Source organism: Bos javanicus, chromosome 23 (genome assembly GCF_032452875.1).
Source record: "Bos javanicus breed banteng chromosome 23, ARS-OSU_banteng_1.0, whole genome shotgun sequence".
NCBI classification, from domain to species: domain Eukaryota; kingdom Metazoa; phylum Chordata; class Mammalia; order Artiodactyla; family Bovidae; genus Bos; species Bos javanicus.
In genome coordinates this window covers 7,163,867-7,189,403 of record NC_083890.1, presented here as the reverse complement: position 1 = coordinate 7,189,403, position 25,537 = coordinate 7,163,867, and the positions used below count along the sequence as shown (strand labels likewise).

Genomic DNA, 25,537 nt, shown 5'->3' with positions numbered 1-25,537 from the left:
ATCAATACCCAGTTCAAGAAGTAGAACTTTTCCAGCTGCTGCAGAAGTCTCTCTGCTGAGGGCCAATCAAAGCTCCTCCTCCCTCTTCTCAAAGGGAATTATACGTTTGCCAACTATTATACACAAGACGGAGGAATAAAAAGGTCTTACTCTTTAGCACAGGGAACTATATTCAGTATCCTGGGATAAACAATAATGGAAAAGAATATATACAAATGAATCACTTGGCTGTGCAGCAGAAATCAACACAATATTGTACATCCACTATAACTCAATAAAATTTGCAAAAGTAATCCCTGGTGGTCCAGTGGCTAAGACTCTGCTCCCACAGTGGTGGCCTGGATTCAAGCCCTGGTCGGGGAACTAGATCCCACATACTGCAACTAAGTTTGCACACCACAACTGAACAAGATCCTATGAACCACAGCTAAGACCCATTGCAGACAAACAAATAAATAAATATTTTAAAAGAGTAAATTAAATTAAAAAAAGTAATCATATCTGGACCATTATAACTGACTGACTGCTAAGTCACTTCAGTCGTGTCCGACTCTGTGCAACCCCATAGACGGCAGCCCACCAGGCTCCCCCATCCCTGGGATTCTCCAGGCAAGAACACTGGAGTGGGTTGCCATTTCCTTCTCCAATGCAGGAAAGTGAAAAGTGAAAGTGAAGTCGCTCAGTCCTGTCTGACTCCTAGTGACCCCATGGACTGCAGCCTACCAGGCTCCCCCATCCCTGGGATTCTCCAGGCAAGAACACTGGAGTGGGTTGCCATTTCCTTCTCCAATGCAGGAAAGTGAAAAGTGAAAGTGAAGTCGCTCAGTCCTGTCTGACTCCTAGTGACCCCATGGACTGCAGCCTACCAGGCTCCTCCATCCATGGGATTTTCCAGGCAAGAGTATTGGAGTGGGGTGCCTTTGCCTTCTCCGGGACCATTATAACAACTACTTTAAAAAATTTCTTGGTGGTCTATTTACTCAAGTATAAATTTTTGGACATCTAGCTTAGGTGTCTCTTTAAAGATTTAAATTTCTTTATTTTTAACCAGATAATTGCTTTATAATATTGTGTCGGTTTCTGCCATACATCAGTATGAATCAGCCACGAATATAGGTATGTCCCCTCCAGCGTGAACCTCCGTCCCACCCCCCTCCCCATCCCAGCTCTCTGGGTGGTCACAGAGCCCTGATTCGAGGTCACGGGTCATACAGCAAGTCCCCCGGCTCTCTAATTTCACACGCGGCAGTGCGCATGCTCCAGCGCTGCTGCCTCAGCTCATCCCGCCCTCTCCTCCCGGCTCTGTGTCTGTCCTCTGTCTGCGTCTGCGTTGCTTCATCAGTGCCACGAGAATGGATGGCTCTAGATTCCGTATGTATATACGTTGATATATGATATTTGTCTTTCTCTTCCTGACTTACTTCACTTTGTATAATAAGCTCTAGGTTCACCCATCTTATTGGAACTGAGTCCAATGTGTTGTCATTTATGTTTATTCACATTTACAGGTTTCTCCTCCATCCCTTTCTGTTCCTATGATTAGCACAGTGGCGTTCCTGAGCTCTTGGCCCACACAGTTGTCTGCAGCCTGGATTTGCTGACTGAGACAGCCGGTGCCGTTTGCCATGTCCCTCTGTCCTCTGCAGGTCTTGCACATCAGCATCTGCTTGAAGAGGTTGGATTAGACTTAGATGTCATTCCTCTGAAACGTCCATAGGTGGTGCTGTGACCTCACCATGAGACACACACCCTGCTTGTCTCCGTGAAGTTAGTAACCATTGCCTGCGTCAATTAATTCCCTGGGAAATGTAGAAATGAGTAAGCTCCTGGAGTTGGTGATGGACAGGGAGGCCTGGCGTGCTGCAGTCCATGGGGTCGCAAACAATCGGACTCGACGGAGAGACTGAACTGACTGAACTGAATGTAGATAGGGGACGAGCTAATTCTATCATCCCTTCTTCATTTACATGCATTGTTGCTTCTGTAAAGAGCTGCTTCCCTTCGCTGAGGAGTGGTTTGCCACATGGTACTGCGGAAAGAAAAGATCAAAGTTGAATTATTCCCCTTGATTTACTAGTGTCCAAGTTAAAGTATTGTTTGTAGTCTCATAAACTCAAGGATTTTAACGGTGACCTCTTAGGATTGGGCTCCACAGTGTGCTTGGGAGGGGAAGGTAATAAGGCGAGAGAGGCAGTCACAGGTCTTATGTGGATGGGCTTTTGGGGACAGAACAATCTCAACCGTAGCATCCTCGGCAAACCAGGGATGAGCTGAAAGAAGGCTAGGTTTCACGTCCAGGTGAGGGAAATGGTCACAATGCTAGATTAACCATCGAATAAAATTTCCGTTGAGAAAAGTTCAGAAATGTAATCATCTTTTTTTTTTTTTTTACTCTAAGATGTTTATTTATTTATTTATTTTTTTACTTTACAATATTGTATTGGTTTTGCCATACAAAGTGTAGACGTGTTCCCCATCCTGAACCCTCCTCCCACCTCCCTCCCTGTACCATCCCTCTGGGTCATCCCAGTGCACCAGCCTCAAGCATCCTGTATCCTGCATCAAACCTGGACTGGTGATTCATTTCTTATATGATATTATACATGTTTCAATGCTATTCTCCCAAATCATCCCACCCTCTTTTTTTTTTTATATTTACTTTTTTTTCTTTTCTTTTCTTTTATTTTTAAACTTTACATAATTATATTAGTTTTGCCAAATATCAAAATGAATCCGCCACAGGTATACATGTGTTCCCCATCCTGAACCCTCCTCCCTCCTCCCTCCCCATACCATCCCTCTGGGTCGTCCCAGTGCACTAGCCCCAAGCATCCAGTATCGTGCATCGAACCTGGACTGGCAACTCGTTTCTTACATGATATTTTACATGTTTCAATGCCATTCTCCCAAATCTTCCCACCCTCTCCCTCTCCCACAGAGTCCATAAGACTGTTCTATACATCAGTTTCTCTTTTGCTGTCTTGCATACAGGGTTATCGTTACCATCTTTCTAAATTCCATATATGTGCATTAGTATACTGTATTGGTGTTTTTCTTTCTGGCTTACTTCACTCTGTATAGTTGGCTCCAGTTTCATCCACCTCATTAGAACTGATTCAAATGTATTCTTTTTAATGGCTGAGTAATACTCCATTGTGTATATGTACTATAGCTTTCTTATCCATTCGTCTGCTGATGGACATCTAGGTTGCTTCCATGTCCTGACTATTATAAACAGTGCTGCTATGAACATTGGGGTACATGTGTCTCTTTCAATTCTGGTTTCCTCGGTGTGTATGCCCAGTAGTGGGATTGCTGGGTCATAATGCAGTTCTATTTCCAGTTTTTTAAGGAATCTCCACACTGTTCTCCATAGTGGCTGTACTAGTTTGCATTCCCACCAACAGTGTAAGAGGGTTCCCTTTTCTCCACACCCTCTCCAGCATTTATTGCTTGTGGACTTTTGGATCGCAGCCATTCTGACTGGCGTGAAATGGTACCTCATTGTGGTTTTAATTTGCATTTCTCTGATAATGAGTGATGTTGAGCATCTTTTCATGTGTTTGTTAGCCATCTGTATGTCTTCTTTGGAGAAATGTCTGTTTAGTTCTTTGGGCCATTCTTTGATTGGGTCGTTTATTTTTCTGGAATTGAGCTGTAGGAGTTACTTGTATATTTTTGAGATTAGTTCTTTGTCAGTTGCTTCATTTGCTATTATTTTCTCCCATTCTGAAGGCTGTCATTTCACCTTGCTTATAGTTTCCTTTGTTGTGCAGAAGCTTTTAATTTTAATTAGGTCCCATTTGTTTATTTTTGCTTTTATTTCCAATGTAATCATCTTAAACCCGAGTTGGCTTTGCTTAGGCAACCATGGGTAGCTGCTCTGAAAATGTGATGTGGTACTCCTACAGCCAGTGGCGATCGCGGTGGAATTTAAGTTGGTTTTCTCCAAGTTCAAGAAATGCAACAAGGCAAATGGTTGTCTTAGGAGGCCTTACAAATAGCTGTGAATAGAAGAGAAGTGAAAGGCAAAGGAGAAAAGGAAAGATATACCCATCTGAATGCAGAGTTCCAAAGAATAGCAAGGATAGATAAGAAAGCCTGCCTCAGTGATCAATGCAAAGAAATAGAGGAAAACAACAGAATGGGAAGGATTAAAGATGTCTTCAAGAAAATTAGAGATACAAAGGGAACATTTCATGCAAAGATGGGGAATAAAGGACAGAAATAATATGGACCTAACAGAAGCAGAAGATATTAAGAAGAGGTGGCAAGAATACACAGAAGAACTGTACAAAAAGGATTTTCACAACCCAGATAATCACGATGGTGTGATCACTGACCTAGAGCCAGACATCCTGGAATGCGAAGTCAAGTGGGCCTTAGGAAGCATCACTACGAACAAAGCTAGTGGAGGTGATGGAATTCCAGTTGAGCTATTTCAAATCCTGAAAGATGATGCTGTGAAAGTGCTGCACTCAATATGTCAGCAAATTTGGAAAACTCAGCAGTGGCCACAGGACTGGAGAAGGTCAGTTTTCATTCCAATCCCTAAGAAAGGCAATGCCAAAGAATGATCAAACTACCACACATTTGCACTCATCTCACATGCTAGTAAAGTAATGCTCAAAATTCTCCAAGCCAGGCTTCAACAGTATGTGAACTGTGAACTTCCAGATGTTAAAGCTGGATTTAGAAAAGGCAAAGGAACCAGAGATCAAATTGTCAACATCCGTTGGATCATGGAAAAAGCAAGAGAGTTCCAGAAAAACATCTATTTCTGCTTTATTGACTATGCAAAAGCCTTTGACTGTATGGACTACAACAAACTCTGGAAAATTCTTAAAGAGATGGAAATACCAGACTACCTGAGCTGCCTCTTAAGAAATCTGTATGCAGGTCAGGAAACAACAGTTAGAACTGGACATGGAACAACAGACTGGTTCCAAATAGGAAAAGGAGTACGTCAAGGCTGTATATTGTCACCCTGCTTATTTAACTTCTATGCAGAGTACATCATGAGAAACGCTGGGCTGGAAGAAGCACACACTGGAATCAAGATTGCTGGGAGAAATATCAATAACCTCAGATATGCAGATGGCAGAAAATGGCAGAACTAAAGAGCCTCTTGATGAAAGTGAAAGAGGAGAGTGAAAAAGTTGGCTTAAAACTCAACATTTAGAAAATGAAGATCATGGCATCTGGTCCCATCACTTCATGGCAGATAGATGGGGAAACAGTGGAAACAGTGTCAGACTCTATTTTTTGGGGCTCCAAAATCACTGCAGATGGTGACTGCCGCCATGAAATTAAAAGACACTTGCTCCTCAGAAGAACAGTTATGACCAACCTATACAGCATATTAAAAAGCATAGGCATTACTTTGCCAACAAAGGTCCGTCTAGTCAAGGCTATGGTTTTTCCAGTGGTCATGTATGGATGTGAGAGTTGGCCTGTGAAGAAAGCTGAGCGTCGAAGAATTGATGCTTTTGAACTGTAGTGTTGGAGAAGACTCTTGAGAGTCCCTTGGACTGCAAGGAGATCCAACTAGTCCATCCTAAAGGAAATCAGTCCTACATATTCATTGGAAGGACTGATGCTAAAGCTGAAACTCCAATACTTTGGCCATCTGATGCGAAGAACTGACTCACTGGAAAAGACCCTGATGCTGGGAAAGATTGAAGGCAGGAGGAGAAGGGGATGACAGAGGATAAGATGGTTGGATGGCATCACCGACTCAATGGACATGAGTCTGAGTGAACTCCGGGAGTTGGTGATGGACAGAGAGGCCTGGTGTGCTGCAGTCTATGGGGTCGCAAAGAGTCAGACACGACTGACTGACTGAACTGAACTGAACTCTCCAAATTCATGGAGGGAATCCCCGTGGAAATCTGAGATTTTCTAAGGGGATTTCCGCACTAGCCTCCGAATCTCCTTTTTCTCGTATTACCTCTGTCTGCAAGGCTCTGAATGGACCACTGGGGGACATGGAAATTCATGGAAGGGAAAAGAGGTCATGAGGTGCTTTCCAGTCCAGCCAGAGAAGCCCTGTGTTTCTGTCCCCTCACGGCCTGTATCCTTCCCTCCATCCTTAGGCCACTGTTCCTAATTCTTGCTGTCACCGACCTTACAGAGGAAGTCTGCAGCTGTATCGGTACAGATCTGGGTGAAGGACACATTGAATTTAATATTCTATAAAAGGATCTTGTAGATACAAACCCAAATCTGGTTTATTATAACTCGAGTCAACAAGAAGCAAGTCTATTTGGCAAACTGACTGTTCTGTGGCCTCAGGGCACTGACCAGCTCCCCAGTCACCACGAGATGTCACCTCATCACAGGCTCTAAGACCTAGAAGGGACAGTAGCGATGATCCAGTTCAACCCACGCATTTTTCAGAGTATAATGGAGGCAGTCCTGCTAGAACTGAGCTTCAGGAGACAAGGAATTCTTTCTTCTTCCCCACCACTGATGGATTCCCGGTGCCTAGAACAGAGCTACTCAATAAATGTTGATTCAGTGAGAGTAGGAAGTCAAAAAATTCAGGCACACAGACGAGATTAGAAAAAGAAACACATTTCTCTTTTTGATAGTCATATAAAAAATTGAAGCCGTTATCTATTCTAGTAAAAGTAACACAGGCCATTCTGTAGTACATAGCCTGTCCATTGCTGTTCATAACAACTGGCCTCTAGGGTGTATATCAATTTTTACAAATTTGGAAACATCTACTAATTCAGTTTCTTCATTTGTTTCTGCAAAGTGAAAAAGAGAATACCCGTTTCACTTTCACTTTGTAATTTGAAAGAGGAAAGGTATGACAGAAGAGTTCTCTAGATACGATTGGCAAAATTAACGCAACTGGTTGCCCAAAGATGGTATGGGTGAAAAATGTGCAAACTTCAAAAATATTGCAAAGAAATTGATTAATTAGTAGATGCTAATGAAGACGATCACGACTTAATGACTAAACCACCAGGAAAGGAGACAGTGGATTGGAGAATACCTAAGATTGCTGAGGTTGGCAGAAATAAAATCACAGAACAATTTCATCATAATTCTTGGTTTCCAGATTAGATACAAAACAAGACATTTGGTTCTCCGATAGGAGAAGATTCTGATGGTGACACTGAAGTCTACCCATAGAGCAAAGATTCTGAGATGCTGGCAAAAGAAGTTAGTGCTTGTCCTCAACAAACTTCCGAAGCTCATAAAACTGGCCTTTCATAGATGTGCTCACCAGAGGAGTCTCTCTTGACTGTTCTCCACTCCTCCGGTCCATACCCACTGCTTTTCCTTCTCAGTCTTTATTTCCAGGTCCACATCTGTCTATGAAAGTGTGTTAGTCGCTCGGTCATGTCCGACTCTTTGCAACCCCATGGACTGTAGCCCACCAGGCTCCTCCATCCATGGAACTCTCCAGATAAGAGCACTGGAGTGGGTAGCCAATCCCTTCTCCGGGGGATCTTCCCGACCTGGGTCTCCCGCATTGTAGGCAGATTCTTTATCATCTGAATCATCAGGAAAGCCCCTCTGTCTATACTCGTTGCCAAACAGGATCATTACAAGGACTACCCAGAATCAAAATATTTTCTTGCTCCAAAGAAGACATACAGATGGCCAAAAAGTAGATGAAAAGATGCTCAGCGTCATTAATCATCAGAGAATTGGAAATCAAAACTACAATGAAGTATCACCTCACACTGATCAGTGTGGCCATCATCAAAAAGTGTACGAACAAAGGCTGGGGACTTCCCTGGCGGTTCAGTAAACGAGGCTCTGCCTCCAGGGTAGAGTGGCTCCTGTATGGCCCCCAGGGACAGGCAGCGTACGGATGTCTCTGCTTCCCCAGTTGGCTGTGGGGTGAGTGGTGGTGGGTCTGTGGATGGGGTTTAGGCGAGAACTTACATAATGTTATCAACCAATACTACTTCAAAAAAAAGATCTCTACTAGAGATTATATAATTTGTTGAAGGTCACAGAGTCTATTTGTTGTAGATTTCTTTTACTCTACAGCATGTCAAATAACTCTACATTATAATTTTCAGTGGTAGCATAATACTTCTTGTATGAAATTATGTTATAATTCATTTGCAAGTCCTCATTAGATAGTTTGTCTTCTTCTTAATTTTGAAAAATTTAAAACCTTTTTTCTATGTTTTATTCTATTATTTTTAAAAATTAATTTTTATTGGAGTATGGTTGCTTTATGATGCTGCGTTAGTTTCTACTGTACAGCAAAGTGAATCAGCCATACATACTCATTTATCCCCTTTTTTGGGGTTCCTTCCCATTTAGATCACCACAGAGCATTGAGTAGAATTTCCCTGAGCTATACAGTTACAGAGTTCATCCTTTTGATACAAGTACATTTTCCTCAAAATCTGTTGTTTTATGTCATATCTCATGGTGTCTCATAAGTCAAGGAAGGTAGTGAACAGCTTTTAGACAATTATCTTCTTTTCCAAGGAATATCATTTCATTTCCTTCTACCTCCATACAGTCAAACCTTGAATATGAGAACCAGAAAAGTTGAAAAAATGTCCCAAGAAGAAATACGCCAATTCACTTTCCTTTTCTGGTTCCTAAAGTCTCCAAACACGTTTTCAGCGACCCAGTTCAGTGGGTTTTGGTGATGACCTAGTGATGGGTACCTATCAACGGTGTATGAATACTTTTTGAATGGAGAACTTTCTTTGAAGGTGTTCACCCAGAGACAAATGAGATCCCAAGTCACCGGATTGATTGGCCTTTTGCCTAGGCGCTGTCCAATCCTAAATTTCACAGGTTTCCTCATTTTCCTGCTCTGCAAAGTGAAGCGTCAGGTCCATTGGTAGCAGCTGCGGTGACTGCCAGAGCTTCCCTTACACCATTTCTGTTTCAAGGCTGGAAAGATGAGGGTGACCATCCCCAGGAACCCCGGGACTGTGGCTGGAATGGTGATGGCTGTGTTCCTGGTGCTGAGGATCCCCGAGGCTCACTGCAGAGACACTCCGAGTAAGTGCTCGACGGCTGCTTTTCAGAGCTCTCCAATCTGGGAATTAACCTCCGATGTCTCTTTGGTTTAGGGTTGGATGCAGTGCACTCTGGCCAAATCGCAGGGAGAATTTAGAAGAGCTTCTATCAAGGTCCAGGGTTCTCCTCTTCAGAAAAAAGAATGTCGCTAGGTTCCTTTTTTCAACCTCTGCATTTGGAGGAAGGCTAGTGTCTCTCAGGGAAAAGATTTTGGGATCGCAGAGTTCCGGCAGAAAAAGAGAAAGTCCGTTTCTACACCAGAGGCCAGGCAAAACAAGAAGTGTTAAGACTGCTCAGAGAGTCAGTGGCAAGGATTTACTGACCTAGGTAACTCTTTGGGGTGAGGGGTGTTTATGTCCGCTCTGACTGAAGGTTGGAGAAATTCGAGACAGCTTTAGTCTCTGCAGCTTCACTCTCTGAAGAGGGTGAGCTCCTTGAGTGCGAGCTGCAGGTCCTCAGGCCCTTTGTCAGGTCTGAGAGGAGAAATGGGAAGGGTCCAGGCAACGATTGTCACTAATTCTGAGTTTATGTACAACCCTGAATCCATATTGCTGCGGAATAGGGCTGTGAGACTAGTGAGAAAAGAGAATTAATATTTACTGCGCTCTCCAGTACTCTCTCCTGGAAAATCCCATGGACAGAGGAGCCCGGTAAGCTGCAGTCCATGGGGTCACAAAGAGTCGGACATGACTGAGCGACTTCACTTTCATTTTTCACTTTCCTGCACTGGAGAAGGAGATGGCAACCCACTCCAGTGTTCTTGCCTGGAGAATCCCAGGGACGGGGGAGCCTGGTGGGCTGCCGTCTATGGGGTCGCACAGAGTCGGGTACGACTGAAGCAACTTAGCAGCAGCAGCGCACGCACAAATTTCCAAACCCTGTAGTAATACATTATACACATTTTTCTAAAACACAAACACGCGCACACAGATGACTCTGGGGTAAGTGTTATTAGCCGCTGTTTATTTTTAAACATTGCTTATTTTGGAATACAACATTATTGGTATAACGCAGACATTATGCAAAACATATATGGAAAGTTTAATAAAAGTGATACAGAAATATCCAGAAAACCAACAACCAGGTCTGAAATGACTATGCCCAGCACCCCAAAAGACCCCCACGTCTGTCTTCCCAATCACACCCACTTCTAATTTCCAGAAGTCAGCTCTATTATGACTCTTATAATCTTAATATTACTGCTTTTCTTCACGGTTTGGACATACATGAACATATCCTTAAACAGTATACATTAGTTATTTCCTTCTTTAAATGTTACTACAAATTTTTTATTGTTACCAAACTATTTTTTGTTGAAGAATAGTTGGTTTACAGTGTTGTGCCAATTTCTGCTGTACAGCAAAGTGACTCATTTGCTGAGTCACATTTACACACATTCTTTTTTTGTTCTTTTCCATTACGGTGTATCACGGGATGCTGAATAGAGTTCCATGTGCTCTACAGTAGGACCCTGTTGTTTATCCATTCTGAATGTAGTAGTTTCCACCCCTAAACTCCCAGTCCATCCTCTCCTTCCCCACAAGCTGCTAGAAACCACACACCTGTTCTCTGTGTCCGTGGCTCTGTTTCTGTTTTGGAGACAGGTTTGTTTGTGCCGTATTTTAGATTCCACGTTTAAGTGATATCATATTATATTTGTCTTTCTCCTTCAGACTCACTTCATTTAGTATGATAAGCTCTAGTTGCATCTGTTCCATGAATGGATTGTCTCACTTCTCAGGATAATGTTTGAGATCTGTCATAGATCTTTCATGTAACAGTCACCAACCTGTTTTCATTGTTGTGTAGGAGATTCCATGTTATGAGTGTGCTACAATGTACTTACCCATTCTTTTTTTTCTTTTATTTGAATTTCAAAGGTAGCACATATTCATTGTAACAATTTCAAACCTTATTAATATGAAGTCAAAAGTAGAAGTAACTTCTTTCCCCTTCGTCTCCTCTTCCCCCACCCCCAATTCCACTTCCTGGAGAGAATCCCTTTATCAGTTAGGTGATAACTGTCCAGATTTTTCTCCGTGCAATGGCAAATATATATGTTAATTGCCAAGCTTATCTCTGCTTGCTGTCTCACAGGACATGCAAGCTTAACAAAGACAAATGGACTGTGGACTTTCTCCACTAAACTTCTTTCTCTCCCAGATTTTCTCCTCTTTGTAAATACCACCACCATCCCACCCAGACGTTCAGGCCCTGAGGCTGGGAGACATTCTTGAGTCTTTCTTCACTGTAGGATCCCAAGTCCAATCTGCTAGCTCTACCTCCAAAATGAGCCCCTGTCCAGACACTTGTCACACCCTCCACTGCGAACCACCTGGTCGAAGCCTTCATGTACTTACCATTTCCATGCACACCTTTGGATTGCTTCTACTTTTCCCCCTGTGTATCCTGAAGCCTGTGAGCCTGCTTTTTCTTCGGCTATATATTTAGAATGGAATTGGAGGTTCAAAATGGAATATGTATCTTTACAACAGAATATGCAAAAGTTATTCAAATTGATTGCTTCTTATAAAAAGAACCCAGTTCTTGGCACTTTTGATATTTTAGATGTTATGCTTTCATATCTGGTAGATATAGAGTTCAGAGAAGGTGATGGCACCCCACTCCAGTACTCTTGCCTGGAAAATCCCATGGATGGAGGAGACTGGTAGGCTGCAGTCCATGGGGTTGCAAAGAGTCAGACACGACTGAGCGACTTCACTTTTGCTTTTCACTTTCCTGCATTGAAGAAGGAAATGGCAACCCACTCCAGTGTTCTTGCTTGGAGAATCCCAGGGGTGGGGGAGCCCGGTGGGCTGCCATCTATGGGGTCGCACAGAGCCGGACACGACTGAAGCGACTTAGCAGCAGCAGTAGCAGCAGATATAGAGCTGTATTTCACTGTATTTTTCTTTTGAAGTATAGTTGATTTAATGTTGTGTTAATTTCTGCTGTACAGCAAAATGATTTAGTTATACATATATATATATATATATATATATATATATATATATATACATTCTTTTAAAAAATTATTCTGTTCCACTATGGTTTATCAAGGACATTTAATACAGTTCCCTGTGCTGGACAGTAGGAACTTATTGTCTGTCCATTCTTACATAACAGTTTGCATCTGCTCATCCCAAACTCCCACTCCATTCCTCCCCTCCCAAAGGCACTATCTGTATTTCACTGTGTTTTTAACTTGAATGTCTTTGATTTTAATGAGCATGGGCAACTCTGCCTCTGTTTATTCTCTACTTGTGTTTAGTCTTTATTGTAGTACCTATTTTGACATTTCTCCTTTCTTTTTCTATTATAGTATCTGTCTTATTTGTTTTTAAGAAATAAAAAAAATACTATACTCCAAACCAAGCACATGGTCACCACATGCTTTGCCAATATTTGTTGGCGCTTCCTGGCTTGTCTTCTTTATTCTCTTAAGATATCTTTTGATGAGCAGAAGCTGTTATTCTAATGAAGTTGATTAATAATTTCTTCTTTATGGCTTGTCATTTTCATGATTTGCTTAAGAAATCCTTTATACTTCCAGAGTCATGAAGATGTTCTCAGATTTCATCTCTAATGTATTGGTAGGATTGCATTTCATACTCAGAGCTTTAATTCATCCAGATTTAGTTTGTACAGGGTGTGAAGAATGGTCTAGCTTCATCTAAATTTTTCCCGGGGATACAACTCTGAGGGTTGAGAGCAGATTTTATTTAATCCTTTGGTATTTCCCTTCTGTTGTCCATGCCTCCCTAAGACAAGTGGCTGGTTGGGATGCAAGGCTGAACTAAATCTCACTCCATGGGCTCTCCCGCAGAGAATTTCGTGTACCAGTTTAAAGGCATGTGCTACTTCACCAACGGGACGGAGCACGTGAGGCTTGTGGCCAGACAGATCTACAACAAGGAAGAGATCCTGCACTTTGACAGTGACCTGGGCGAGTTTGTGGCTGTTACAGAGCTGGGCCGGGTGTGTGCGGAGATCTGGAACACCCAGAAGGACCTCCTGGCGGAGTTTCGGGCCTACGTGGACATGCTGTGTAGACACAACTACAAAGAGACGGCCAGCTTCACTGTCCAGCGGAGAGGTGGGCTTAGGACGGGCCGAGATGCCTTCACACAGAGCCTTGTGGGGAAGGACGCAGGAAAGTGGGCTTTTGTGGTTTCCCAGCATCTTGGGGGGACCAGGAGGGGTGTCAATCTCTAAGGAGGAAAAATGTTGGAAAATCTGGCAGGGCAGACTTGGGAGGGTGTGAAAATCATTGGGGGCTTCCTTGGTGGCGGTATTGGTAAAGAACCCACCTGCCAATGCAGGAGACGTGAGACGCATTGGGAACAGTGACTGGCAACTGCAATCCTTCGAATGTCCCAAGCCCTGGCCGTATCTGGTGGGGGCTTCTGAGTCCCTCTCATCTCCTAGGCTCCACACCTTCCTACAGCATCTGACTCTTGTGTACTTCCTTCATCCTTACCCTCACAGAAGTAATTCCTCCTCCTTAAAATGCTCTCCTTTTCTCCACCTTCCCTTTCTTTCTCTATTGAAATCTCTCATCCTTTTAGTCCCAACCTCAAGAGCAGTGCTTCTGTCAGCTTTGCTGGGGCAGCTGGGTGGAGCTGGCCTTGGTCCTCCAGCTGTGAGCACAGCACACTCGGCATATATGTACCCGTGCGCATGTATGGTAGGCATATACAGTTTAAACGTTATCCCGTCTAGTAGCAGATGCAAGCTATCATATACCGGATGGATGAACAACAAAGTCCTGCTGCAGAGCACAGGGAATGATGTTCAGTATTCTGTGATGAACCACAATGGGAAAGAATATGAAGAGAGTCTATATGTGTACACATATATAATTGAGTCACTTGGCTGCACAGCAGAAATGAACACATTGTAAATCAACTATGTGGTGGTTTAGTTGCTAAATCGTGTCTGGCTCTTGCGACCCCATGGACTGTAGCCTGCCAGGCTCCTCTGTCCACAAACATCTCCAGGCAAAAATACTGGAGTGGGTTGCCATTTCCTTCTCCAAAAAAATCAACTGTACTTCAATAAAAAAATCAACCGTACTTCAGTAATATCAACCCTACTTCAGCAAAAAATTATCCAGTCTGTGTTACAAAGACCTTTCACATAAATGATCTTGTTCAAGAAACCAATGATGGCTAAACAAAGGTATTCTTCTCTTACAAAGTAGGCTAGCATATAAGCTAAATAAACGCAGAGCTGGAATTCTAATAGGCGACAAATATTTGTTATCTTTGTGTGTGTGTGTATGTGTGTGTGTGTGTGCATGCAAGCATGTTAAGAGAGCATTATTTATAACAAAGCCTGAAAACAACCCAACTTTTTGTCAAGAAACAAATTGAGGCATAGCTATATAATAGACTACTACTCAGCAATAAAAAGAAATAAAGAGGGATTTCCCTAGAGGTCCAGGGAAAGTGGGGTTACCCACACCTTCCAGTGCAGGGGTAGTGGGGTTCTTGGCCAGAGAACTAGGATTCCACATGCCGTGTAGCAACTAAACCGATGTGCCAAACAAAATATCCATGCTGTAATGAAGACTCCCCTGCCACAGCTAAGACTTGATGCAGCCAAATACATAAATAAAATGTTAAAAAAAAGAAACAAGCGAATGGACAAATGAACTGAGTTATAACCATACAACAGAATACTATGCAACAATGAAAGGAACGGGAAACCATTACATGGATGGGTCTCATAGAAATTATGTTGAGATACAGAAGCCAGAAACAAAATAGCACATATGGTAATGTTCCATTTACATGAAAATTACAAACATGTAAGATGAATCTATGGTGTTGGAAATTAGAATAGTAATTGCCTCTGGTTAGAGGTGGTGGTCGGATAAGGCAATGGCACCCCACTCCAGCACTTTTGCCTGGAAAATCCCATGGATGGAGGAGCCTGTAGGCTGCAGTCCATGGGGTTGCTACAAGTCAGACACGACTGAGCGACTTCACTTTTACTTTTCACTTTCATGCATTGGAGAAGGAAATGGCAACCCACTCCAGTGTTCTTGCCTGGAGAATCCCAGGGACGGGGGAGCCTGGTGGGCTGCCGTCTATGGGGCTGCACAGAGTCAGACATGACTGAAGCGACTTAGCAGCAGCAGAGGTGGTGGTATACCTGTTATCTGGTCTACTGTAGTTTCTAAGGACAGACTGCAGCCCCTGGTAAGAATTTCTTTGTCGCCTCATTCTCTAATATTGTCTCGTTTCCTCCTAGTGGAGCCTACAGTGACTGTCTCTCCAGCCAGTACAGAGGCCCCGAACCACCATAATCTGCTGGTCTGTTCAGTGACAGATTTCTACCCTCGCCAAGTTAAAGTCAAATGGTTCCGGAATCAACAGGAGCAGACAGCTGGAGTTGGGTTCACACCTCTTACTCAGAATGGGGACTGGACCTACCAGATTCACGTGATGCTAGAGACAATTCCACAGCTTGGAGACGTCTACGTTTGCCACGTGGACCACCCCAGCCTCCAGAGCCCCATCACAGTAGAATGGCGTAAGGGCCGCTTCACTGACCCTACGGACTCGACAGGAAAGAAAAAGTTCAGGGAGAGCGCTGGGTCTGGTGGGGGTGTAGTCCGTCTTCATCCCTCGTGTCCTATGTAACTCCCTGATACAATTTCTGGGCTGGAAGTGACCGAGGACTAGATCCCAGTATCATCTGTTGAGTCCTTATCTCATTTCCCCCCCCAAGATGTGATGGTGGTCCCTTCACACGACCGGACCCCTCTCCCCTCTCCTCCAGGCTGCAGTTCAGCCTGAGTAATGTGCCTTCTGAAGTGTTCAAGCTCTGGGCTTTGACGTAGAGGCTGGTATCTGAAGGTGACCCGTAGAGGACAGACAAACAGATGGACATGCCTCCTTGGGGCTACCATCCTCCCCCAACCATCCATCAGAGCCCCCCGGGATCTTTGCCTGCCCTCCCCTCTTCTATCTGGTTTCTGAGCCCCTCTGTCTCTTATACACACAACCAGACTCCAGGCTTCCGGAGGAGGATGCTGTGGGCCTTGGGGACACTGACATGAGGGCTTTTACTTCCAGGGGCACAGTCTGAATCAGCCCAGAGCAAGATGCAGAGCGGAATTGGAGGTTTTGTGCTGGGGCTGATCTTCCTTGGTGTGGGCCTTTTTGTCCACTTTTGGGATAAGAGAGGTAAGGCGCCTTGGGAGAAAAAGGGGGAAGACAGGTGCTGGGCTGAAAAGCCTCTGTTGATCCTTCTCTAGTGACTGTCTCAGTGACGTTGGGGTGATCTTCTTTTGTGGCAGTTGAATCCTTATTGTATGTGGGTGGGAGCAAAGAACGTTCTGGAACTGCCCCCCTCATTTCCTTTCGGAGGCTGAGATAAAGAGAGATGTTATTTTCTCACCAGCCGGGTGAATGAGTTTTTGTTTCCCTTCCTTCCAGCTAGCCGATCCTGAGGCCTCATCCACAGGTAAGACCCCTCCCCTTCTGGTCCGGAACAATGACACACACAAGATAGAAAAAGTTGTGGAGTGGGTTGGTCTGGACTCTGTCACCTGCCTCTGTTATTCCTTTCTTGGTCCACACCACATTCACTCATGTGAGTTGCGGTCAAGGAAAAGTCTGGAACCTTCTGTGCAGTCTCTGCAGGAGACCTCAGAAGTGGTTTCTCCAGAAGAGGACCCAGCCTTTCCTATCAGCCATTCAGGAGTGTCTGAATGATGCCCCAGACTCCACCATGACAGGAAGTACTCCTGAACTTGCCGGTAGGAGAAAGGGTAGGACCCACAGTTTTCACCCATCTGATAGTCCATGACCTGTGCTCAGAAGCTGGCCTCGTGGCCCTTCAAGCTGAAGATGTGTGTTCATTTTGGTAGAATATGGTCCTTCCTTAGTTCCAGGAGACATAGTGAAGAGCAGATGTTAGACGAGATTAATCTCAGTGTCCCCAAGGGAGCCAGAGGGGCTAGGGCTGAGTCTGCTTCAGGGGTGGGTGTGACTTATGAGTCCTGCGTCTGTCCTCCAGGTTCTTCTTCCTGGGGTCTGTCATGACTCTTCTCTGATCTTGTCCTGCGATTCTTCTCCGTGGTTCCTGCCTCCCTTCTCTCAGGACCTGTGAACAAGCCAGCTCCGCCCGCATCATCCATCAGGACCTGACTCCCGGTGACCCAGAAGCAGCTGTCATGTGCTCTTTTTGTTTCGATTTTTCCTGGATTTCTGCCCGTGACTCGGCTCTCCTCTTTGGCTCTCTGAGCTGCCTGCTGAGTCTGTTTGAACCATAAATGCCCTCAACAGGCATTTCTGATCTCGGTCTCTTCTGAAGACTGCCCGTGAATTCAGTGTCAGACTCTTATCTGTCCATCAAATAGTTTTCAAAATTAAATAGATTTGTGTATCCCTTGTGTTCCCAATTCTTATTGAGTGTGATGGTGGAATTCTTATTGAGTGGTGGTCCTGGGGAAACACTGACAAAGAAAAGGTTAGATTCTCAAGTTCAGTTATGTCCCCAAGAAGGTCAGATCCAGGCAAGGAGACTAGAAAGTCATGGGTCCCCATCCTTGGTCTAATTCAGGTATCACGTAACAACATGAAGTGAGGTGTGAAGTAAATTCAGTTTTCCATCGTCTGTGGGTCCCGGAAGCTGGGATTGTGTGCAGCAGACTTTTCTGGCTTCTACTACAGTCTGACAGGTTTTTATATATTTGTGTAAGTGAAACGGTTTGGTCCCTTCATGGACCCAATGCCCAATGTGATGAATCAAACTGATAGCAAGTATCTTCTGTCAAGTGCACTGTCTCCCTGGGGCAAAAGATCAATAAAATTATTGCTCATTGAATCCAAACTATCGGAATGTATAATCAACAGTGGAAGCTTTTATTAGCAAGTATTTTTTTCCAGTGCATATGATGAAAACTCTCCTAAAATCAGCCTAACGGAAAACATTCATTTGCGGGTTTCATGTAATTGAAAAGTTCGTGTTCGGATTTGACTTCAGAAAAATGCCTGGATCCCAGGGCGTCAGTGAGACCGTCCCCCCTCTCTCTTAGCCCATCTCTGGGCCCTCTCCCTGCCTTCTGCCTCAGTCTCTCCTCTCAGCGTACCTCTCTGTAGCTCTCTCCATCTATATCTCTGTTTTCCTCTTTCTGTCTTTCTCTCCATTTCTCTCTTGCCGTCTGTCTGAAGGACCCTTTCTCTCCCTGTTAATCTATTCGTGGGTTTTCCTGTCTTTCTGTCTCTGTGAGTGCTTTGTTTCTTCTATCCATGTTTCTGCTTTGAGTGTTTCTCTTTCTCTGTTGCTACCTCTTCTTTCTCTCTGCCTCACGCGTGTGTTTCTTCACTTGCTGTGCCCGCCTCTCAGAATCTCTCCCGTCCACCTCTGCACGCCTCACTCTGCTGGCTCACGTGCCTGACTGTCAGTCTTTCTCTTTCTGTCATTCTCTCTGCCCGTTATCTTTCTGTGTACATTCTCTCTTGATATTGTTTGTCTCTCTGCTTCTCTCTGCCTCCACTTCTGTTTTGGGATACGGGTTCCTTGCTTTCTCTGGCTCATGCTCTGTGTACGTCTCTTGAGTTCTGCTCTTCCCTGTTTGTGTCTCTTATTTTCTCCTATGGGAATCAAGCATTTTCCACATGGCTAGTAATACAGCCATCTCAAATTTTCAGCCCATCACCCAAACGACAAAAGACCATTATGTTGAGTTCAATTTAATGATCTAGATGAAGTCTAGGTATGAGGGACTCTGACTGACCAGGCTTTGGGCTTGAACTCAATTCTCTGTCATAGATGGAGACTTTTTTTCCTTTCCCAAACCAAGGGTGGAAAAGAGTAAGACTGGATGGATAAGCAACACTTTCACCACCACCATCCATTATGCAAAACTTTGATACCTGAAGTTTCTCTGTCTCTGCTTTTCTGTTTGAAAAAAAAAATTCAGAAGCTGTTTCCTCTATGTAGAATTTATGTAGTCTGTATACAACCAATGCTTTACTTTCCTATTCTAAAGGGAGAAATACCAGATCACATTGACCTCCAAATCTAGGATCTCTGATGATGTAAACTTCTTTTTCTACCATGGATAGGGCTCTTAGTGGTCCAAAAGCTGTGGTGAAATGATAAGTTCACCCCCTATTAATACAGGAAGAAATGATAGCATAACCACAACAAGACTATAATCATCAAATGAGTGAAAGGTTCAGAGTGCGTCCAACTCACTGAGCTGGCGGAGGAGCATCACAGGTCACAGAATCTGGCTGAACCCTGGCTCTGCTCCTGAGGAGGGTCTACACTGCCCCAGTCCTACCTGGCCCCTCTGTGAGATGGCCCAGGATGGGGCTCTTCTGTGTCACACACTTTAGAAGTCCTCTTCATTTTGGTGGGTTTAAAGGGGCATGTGGCTTTGTGTGGGCACTCTGGATGCTGAGGACTATCTTAGGCATGTAAAATTCTTTTTTTTTTTTAAATTTACCCAAGGTTTTTTTTTTTTTAATGATTTGGAAATAAATTAAGGATACTATCTCGGTCTACCATTCTGAAGAATTATTCATCTACTCTACATAGTAAGCTTTCATTGACATTCTTCTGCTATAAAACGAACAATCTTTAGATAGATTTAACATAACATTTAGAAATTTTTAACTTTTAAGCTTATGTGTGTGTTTTTAATAGTGCATTAGAAAAGATGCAGAATTTCATAGAAGACAACTTCATATTCGAACTTATGCAGTTATTCCACTCAATGCAAAATCCCTAATTCTTTTTTTTTTTCTGCTGGGAATTTTTTTTTCTCTCACTTCTTTCTTGTTTTTTCATAACCTTTCTTTATTTTTTAAGTATAAATTTATTTATTTTAATTGGAGGCTAGTTACTTTACAATATTGTATTGGTTTTGCCATACATTGACATGAATCTGCCATGGGTGTACACGTGTTCCCCATCCTGAACCCTCTTCCCACCTCCTTCCCCATCCCATCCCTCTGGGTCATCCCAGTGCACCAGCCCTGAGCACCCTGTCTCATGCATGAAACCTGGACTGACGATTCATTTCACATATAATATTATACATGTTTCAATGCCATTCTCCAGAATCATCCCACCCTCACCCTCTCCCACAGAGTCCAAAAGACTGTTCTATACATCTGTGTCTCTTTTGCTGTCTTGCATACAGGGTTATCGTTACCATCTTTCTAAATTCCATATATATGCATTAGTGTGCTGTATTGGTGTTTTTCTTTCTGGCTTACTTCACTCTTTATAATGGGCTCCAGTTTCATCCACCTCATTAGAACTGATTCAAATGTATTCTTTTTAATAGCTGAATAATACTCCATCATGTATATGTACCACAGCTTTCTTATCCATTTGTCTGCTGATGGACATCTAGGTTGCTTCCATGTCCTGGCTATTATAAACAGTGCTGTGATGAACATTGGGGTACACGTGCCTCTTTCAATTCTGGTTTCCTCAGTGTGTATGCCCAGCAGTGGGATTGCTGGATCATAAGGCAGTTCTATTTCCAGTTTTTTAAGGAATCTCCACACTGTTCTCCATAGTGGCTGTACTAGTTTGCATTCCCACCAACAGTGTAAGAGGGTTCCCTTTTCTCCACACCCTCTCCAGCATTTATTGCTTGTAGACTTTTAGATAGCAGCCATTCTGACCAGTGTGAGATGGTATCTCATTGTGGTTTTGATTTGCATTTCTCTGATAATGAGTGATGTTGAGCATCTTTCCATGTGTTTGTTAGCCATCTGTATGTCTTCTTTGGAGAAATGTCTGTTTAGTTCTTTGGGCCATTCTTTGATTGGGTCATTTATTTTTCTGGAATTGAGCTGTAGGAGTTGCTTGTATATTTTTGAGATTAATTCTTTGTCCACTGCTTCATTTGCTATTATTTTCTCCCATTCTGAAGGCTATCTTTTCACCTTGCTAATAGTTTCCTTTGTTGTGCAGAAGCTTTTAATTTTAATTAGGTCCCATTTATTTATTTTTGCTTTTTTCCCAATATTCTGGGAGGTGGGTCATAGAGGGTCCTGCTGTGATTTATGTAGGAGAGTGTTTTGCCTATGTTCTCTTCTAGGAATTTTATATTTTCTGGTCGTACGTTTAGATCTTTAATCCATTTTGAGTTTATTTTTGTGTATGGTGTTAGAAGGTGTTCTAGTTTCATTCTTTCACAGGTGGTTGACCAGTTTTCCCAGCACCACTTGTTAAAGAGATTGTCTTTTCTCCATTGTATATTCTTGCCTCCTTTGTCAAAGATAAGGTGTCCATAGGTGCGTGGATTTATCTCTGGACTTTCTATTTTGTTCCATTGATCTATATTTCTGTCTCTGTGCCAGTACCATACTGTCTTGATGACTGTGGCTTTGTAGTTTTTCTGGGAATTTTTGCAATAATTTATCATTTTGTGTGGTGTATTACGAAACCCTAATGGGGGAATCTGTTAGGCAGTAAGTACTGATAAAACTAAATTCTTGATGAATCGAGACCCTGAAATGCAGGCTCAATTACTGTAGCTTATCTGTCTTTTTGCTACGACTTCAAGTATTTCAACTGCAGCCCCAGGTCCTCAGTTTATCTATCCTTTCCTCCTGTGAATGAGCAGGAAAGGATGACAAAGAGACAGATTCCTCTGATCCATCTTCCCAGGTTACATTCTAGTGAAAAAGTTTCAAATGAGAGGCATTTAGACCTTTATTAGGAAAGAATTGCATCACATTTGTAAGGTTCCTAAGTGGTCATTCTACCCCTGCCGAGGTCCAGCCCTGGCTGATCCAGGGTATTTGAAGGAGAGACGGCCTAGGCGACTATTTATATGCTAATTAGAGATATAAAGAGTAATAGAATGAGGATAGCTCAGTAGGAAAATTCAGTGGAGAAAAGAGGCTGAGTAGCTTGGTTTACGCGGAAAATCAATATAACCCATGACACCAGGTTAGCTCTGACCACAGAGGCCGCAGGCGCCCTCTCGAATAGCAGAAGGTGCCCCACCTTAGACACCTTCTCGAGTGGGTCTTAGAAGCCCAGGCAAATAAATGGTCGCAGAGGATATCTGCGCTCCAGATGGAGACTTCAGGCAGAATGTGAAAAGAATGACATGGGGAGACCAAGCGTTGGTGAGCAAGGCCCGTAGCTTTATTTTCAACAGGGGCTTATATACCCTAAGTTACACATAGAGGATAATAGGGGATGCAAAGTCAGCAGTTTTTGATCCTTATCAAAAACCAGGGTTTCTTTCCTGCAAATTTATCATATACAAATGGTTTAGGTGATTTACACCATCTTCTGGCCAGAAGGCCTATTAACATTTTATGACTCTTGACAAGGACTTATCAACAAAGACTTATTTTCTCTAAGAGTAATTATTTTAAGGTTTGGCGCCATCTTCTGAAGATAAAATTGCATTCCTATAGGGCGGATGTGTAATGGGTTTACAACAAAGGAAAGAATTTATTACCTTAAGGGTCTAAAGTTACTAACACCAAGGCCACTACTTATTTTTTCTACATACCAACTATATTAATTAATACACATTCAAGGATACAATTCAGGGGATGTGAAAACTTGGCAACAAGCATTGGCTCATCAATGAAATCTTTTACTAGTTTATTCTGACAGTTTCTAACTCTCTGAGAGGCTCTAAGCTATTTGAATATCTTAAGCTTCCCGTGCCTCTCGAGGCTAGGAGACTGTAAACAATCGTATGCATAGCTGTAGGAGTCCGGGTAAACTTGTCAGGCGAGTTAGAGAGCCATCGGAGGGGTTTGGATTTAAACACTCCTAATTGCCCAGGAACTTTATTAATTGAAGCTGTAAGTTAACTCTTTGACAGACAGAGCGAGATGGTGGTGGGGGACAGCCCCCAGTAAAGTCAGAGGTGAGAGCACAAAGCAATAAAGCTAGGCAGACTCTGTTTTTTTTGGGGGTAGATGCTCGAGAATATACAGGGGGACTCCTGAGGCTCGATCCTGCCTTTGCGTATGCCGAGCCTCCTTCCTCACTACCTTTGTCACGAGTGGAATGTCTCTTGCTGGCCCCCGGCATACCCCCTCACACAGATTTTCCCTGGCTCCTCCTAGGCAGCAGTCACATCTCACCCTGAGTGTTCCCTTTTTGTCTAACTTTACTTCTAACAATGTCTTTATGGAGCAGGTACTTTAATTTTTAAACTATTCAACTTAGTTATGTTGGATTTTTGGCCATGAGCAGAAAGTAGGCCTCTTAAAGATGATTTATATTTATGCTTTTGATGGACTGGATTGAAGAGATTTGATTCTTTCCTGTTTAAGACACTGTCGTTTCTTTTCAGAATTATTGAAACAGCCTCCCACTCATTTCTCTACTCCTCTCTCTATTCCTACAATTTACTTTCCACAGAGCAATAAGAAATATTCTGAAAAGCTAAATCACATCACATCTACATAAGGCCTAAATATCTCAAGTGTTTTCCTACAGTACTTAAAATTAAATCTAGATTCCTCAGTTGGCTAACAAAATCCTCTGTGACTTGGTCTTTGTTCATATTTCTGAGTTCATCATATGCCTTTCTACTGTTCCACTTCATCTGTTTGGGTTATACTGGATGCTCTAAGAAATCAATCTTAAAAAATTCAGAAGACCAGCAAAGCTGCTGAAGAACATGTAATTCCCACCTTTTAGGGTGTGCACACTTTCCTGTCAATACCAGTATAGTCCCTGATACAGAATAGGCACGTGGTACATATTTATGGTTGGCTTCATGGAGATCTCTGGTTCAGGGCTTCATCTGTCTCTGGAATCTTTTCTATTTGGGTGTATATTTGGTGTATATTTGTACTCTTGTGCCAATACCACACTTCTAATGACTATAATTTTATCATGTGCTTTGGTATCTGGAATGTCTTCCCTCTTCCACTCTAGATTTTCTTTCCAGAATTGTCTTGGCTACTTTTGCACACCGACACACACAGAGGCCTTCATACAGCAGGATTACATCATTACCATCCCATGTCACTTTGGTGTTTCCCATATTTCTCTTTGATGAACAGGAAATGGTACTGTTTGAGGGGATTTAAAAGTTGTCTCCATACTGTGTTCTCTACAGGAACAGAATTGCTTCATCATACAAGATCTTAAAGTCAGCAATCATGCTTAATTCTTATAAACCTCAAAAGTGACTTTTTTTGATTCCCTAGCAGCATGCAGAACTTGCCCAACCAGAGGCTGAACCCACACCCTTTACCGTGAAAGCCCCTAGACCATTGGCCCACTGGACTGCTGTGGGGGGCCCCTCTTGTAAGTGATCTTGAAAAATTTTTTGATTGCCCCTAAACACAGTTTTTGTACACAGGTAAAATGTATTAAAAATAATAGGTTTGTCTCTTCCTTTCTGACCTTTATAGCTTCTTTCTTTCTCTACTTCTTTGAAAGAGATATCCAGTAAACTAGTGAATAGATGTCATTACAAGCTGCTATACTTGTTTTGTTCCTGAACCCATATCATCCATCTGTTTTGAAGTTCTCATTCAAAGTATCTCTTTTGGGGCTATTAGTGCCAGACACAAGAGGAAATGGTGTTTATCTAATTTCTGTTAAGCTCAGATAACATGTTAAAAAGTGATGGCTTCTCCAAGAGAACCTCTTCAGTACTCAAAAGTTGACATTTTTATATGATTCAGAGTACATCTAACTCCAGTGTTCTGGCTTTCTAGAAATGAATAAGAAGTCAATATGTCATCCATTGGGACTTGGTACCCTGAAAGAAAATGCCCATGAAGATGATGAATTGGTGGAAAGACTTAGAAGCAGGGTCTTGGCCCTTGGGTGGAGATGCCAAGGTCTACTTCTGATGAAGGTAATAAATTAGCACTGACATAGACAGTAATTGTGAATGCTGCTGCTGCTAAGTCGTGTCCGACTGTGTGCGACCCCATAGACGGCAGCCCACGAGGCTCCCCCGTCCCTGGGATTCTCCAGGCAAGAACCCTGGAGTGGGTTGTGATTGTGAACATGCATTCCTAAATGTAAGGCTCCACTATAGTAGGCGCTCAGCACTATCATTTATTTATGGCAGAAGCGGGCATTGATTTGGCCTAAGGAGTTTCCCTCCCCACACCTCCAGCTGTTCAAGTAATAAACATAGCCTGTTTGTACAAGAAGAGCCCAGAGGAACAAAATTTACTTTAAATGCTTTTAAGCAGAATGGAGTTTATTAGAAGGCTTAGTATGGCTCAGAGAATCAGCAAGACACGAGGTGGAACCAAATCAGGCAACCTGGGAAGCTAGCTTGAGTCAGAAGCATCACATTACAGAAGGTCCTGACTACAGGAAGCCACTGTGACACCTGTCTCTTTACGCCATGAAGTGACAATATCTCCTAATTCTGTGGCCACAAAACAAAGCGCACCCACACTGGTGTCTTTTCAGGAAAGAAAGCCGTTAGCATGTCCAAGCTTCTCTAGAATGCCTCTGATCAGCCAAAGCCAGATGACACTTAAGATCATCCAGGAATGTGGACCTGGGTATGATTATACTAAGT

At 43.1% G+C, this 25,537-nt stretch overlaps 1 protein-coding gene across 1 annotated transcript; it reads left to right on the top strand.

Moving 5' to 3' along the window:
- The first annotated feature begins 44 nt into the window (after positions 1–44).
- LOC133236065 (rano class II histocompatibility antigen, A beta chain-like) lies at positions 45–17,324 on the top strand. The gene is made up of 5 exons (XM_061397848.1): positions 45–1,371; positions 8,886–8,997; positions 12,842–13,111; positions 15,274–15,555; positions 16,101–17,324. Exons 1-5 carry the CDS (start codon positions 1,255–1,257, stop codon positions 16,280–16,282), a joined length of 963 nt encoding a protein of 320 aa, XP_061253832.1. The 5' UTR covers positions 45–1,254; the 3' UTR covers positions 16,283–17,324.
- The last annotated feature ends 8,213 nt before the right edge of the window (positions 17,325–25,537 follow it).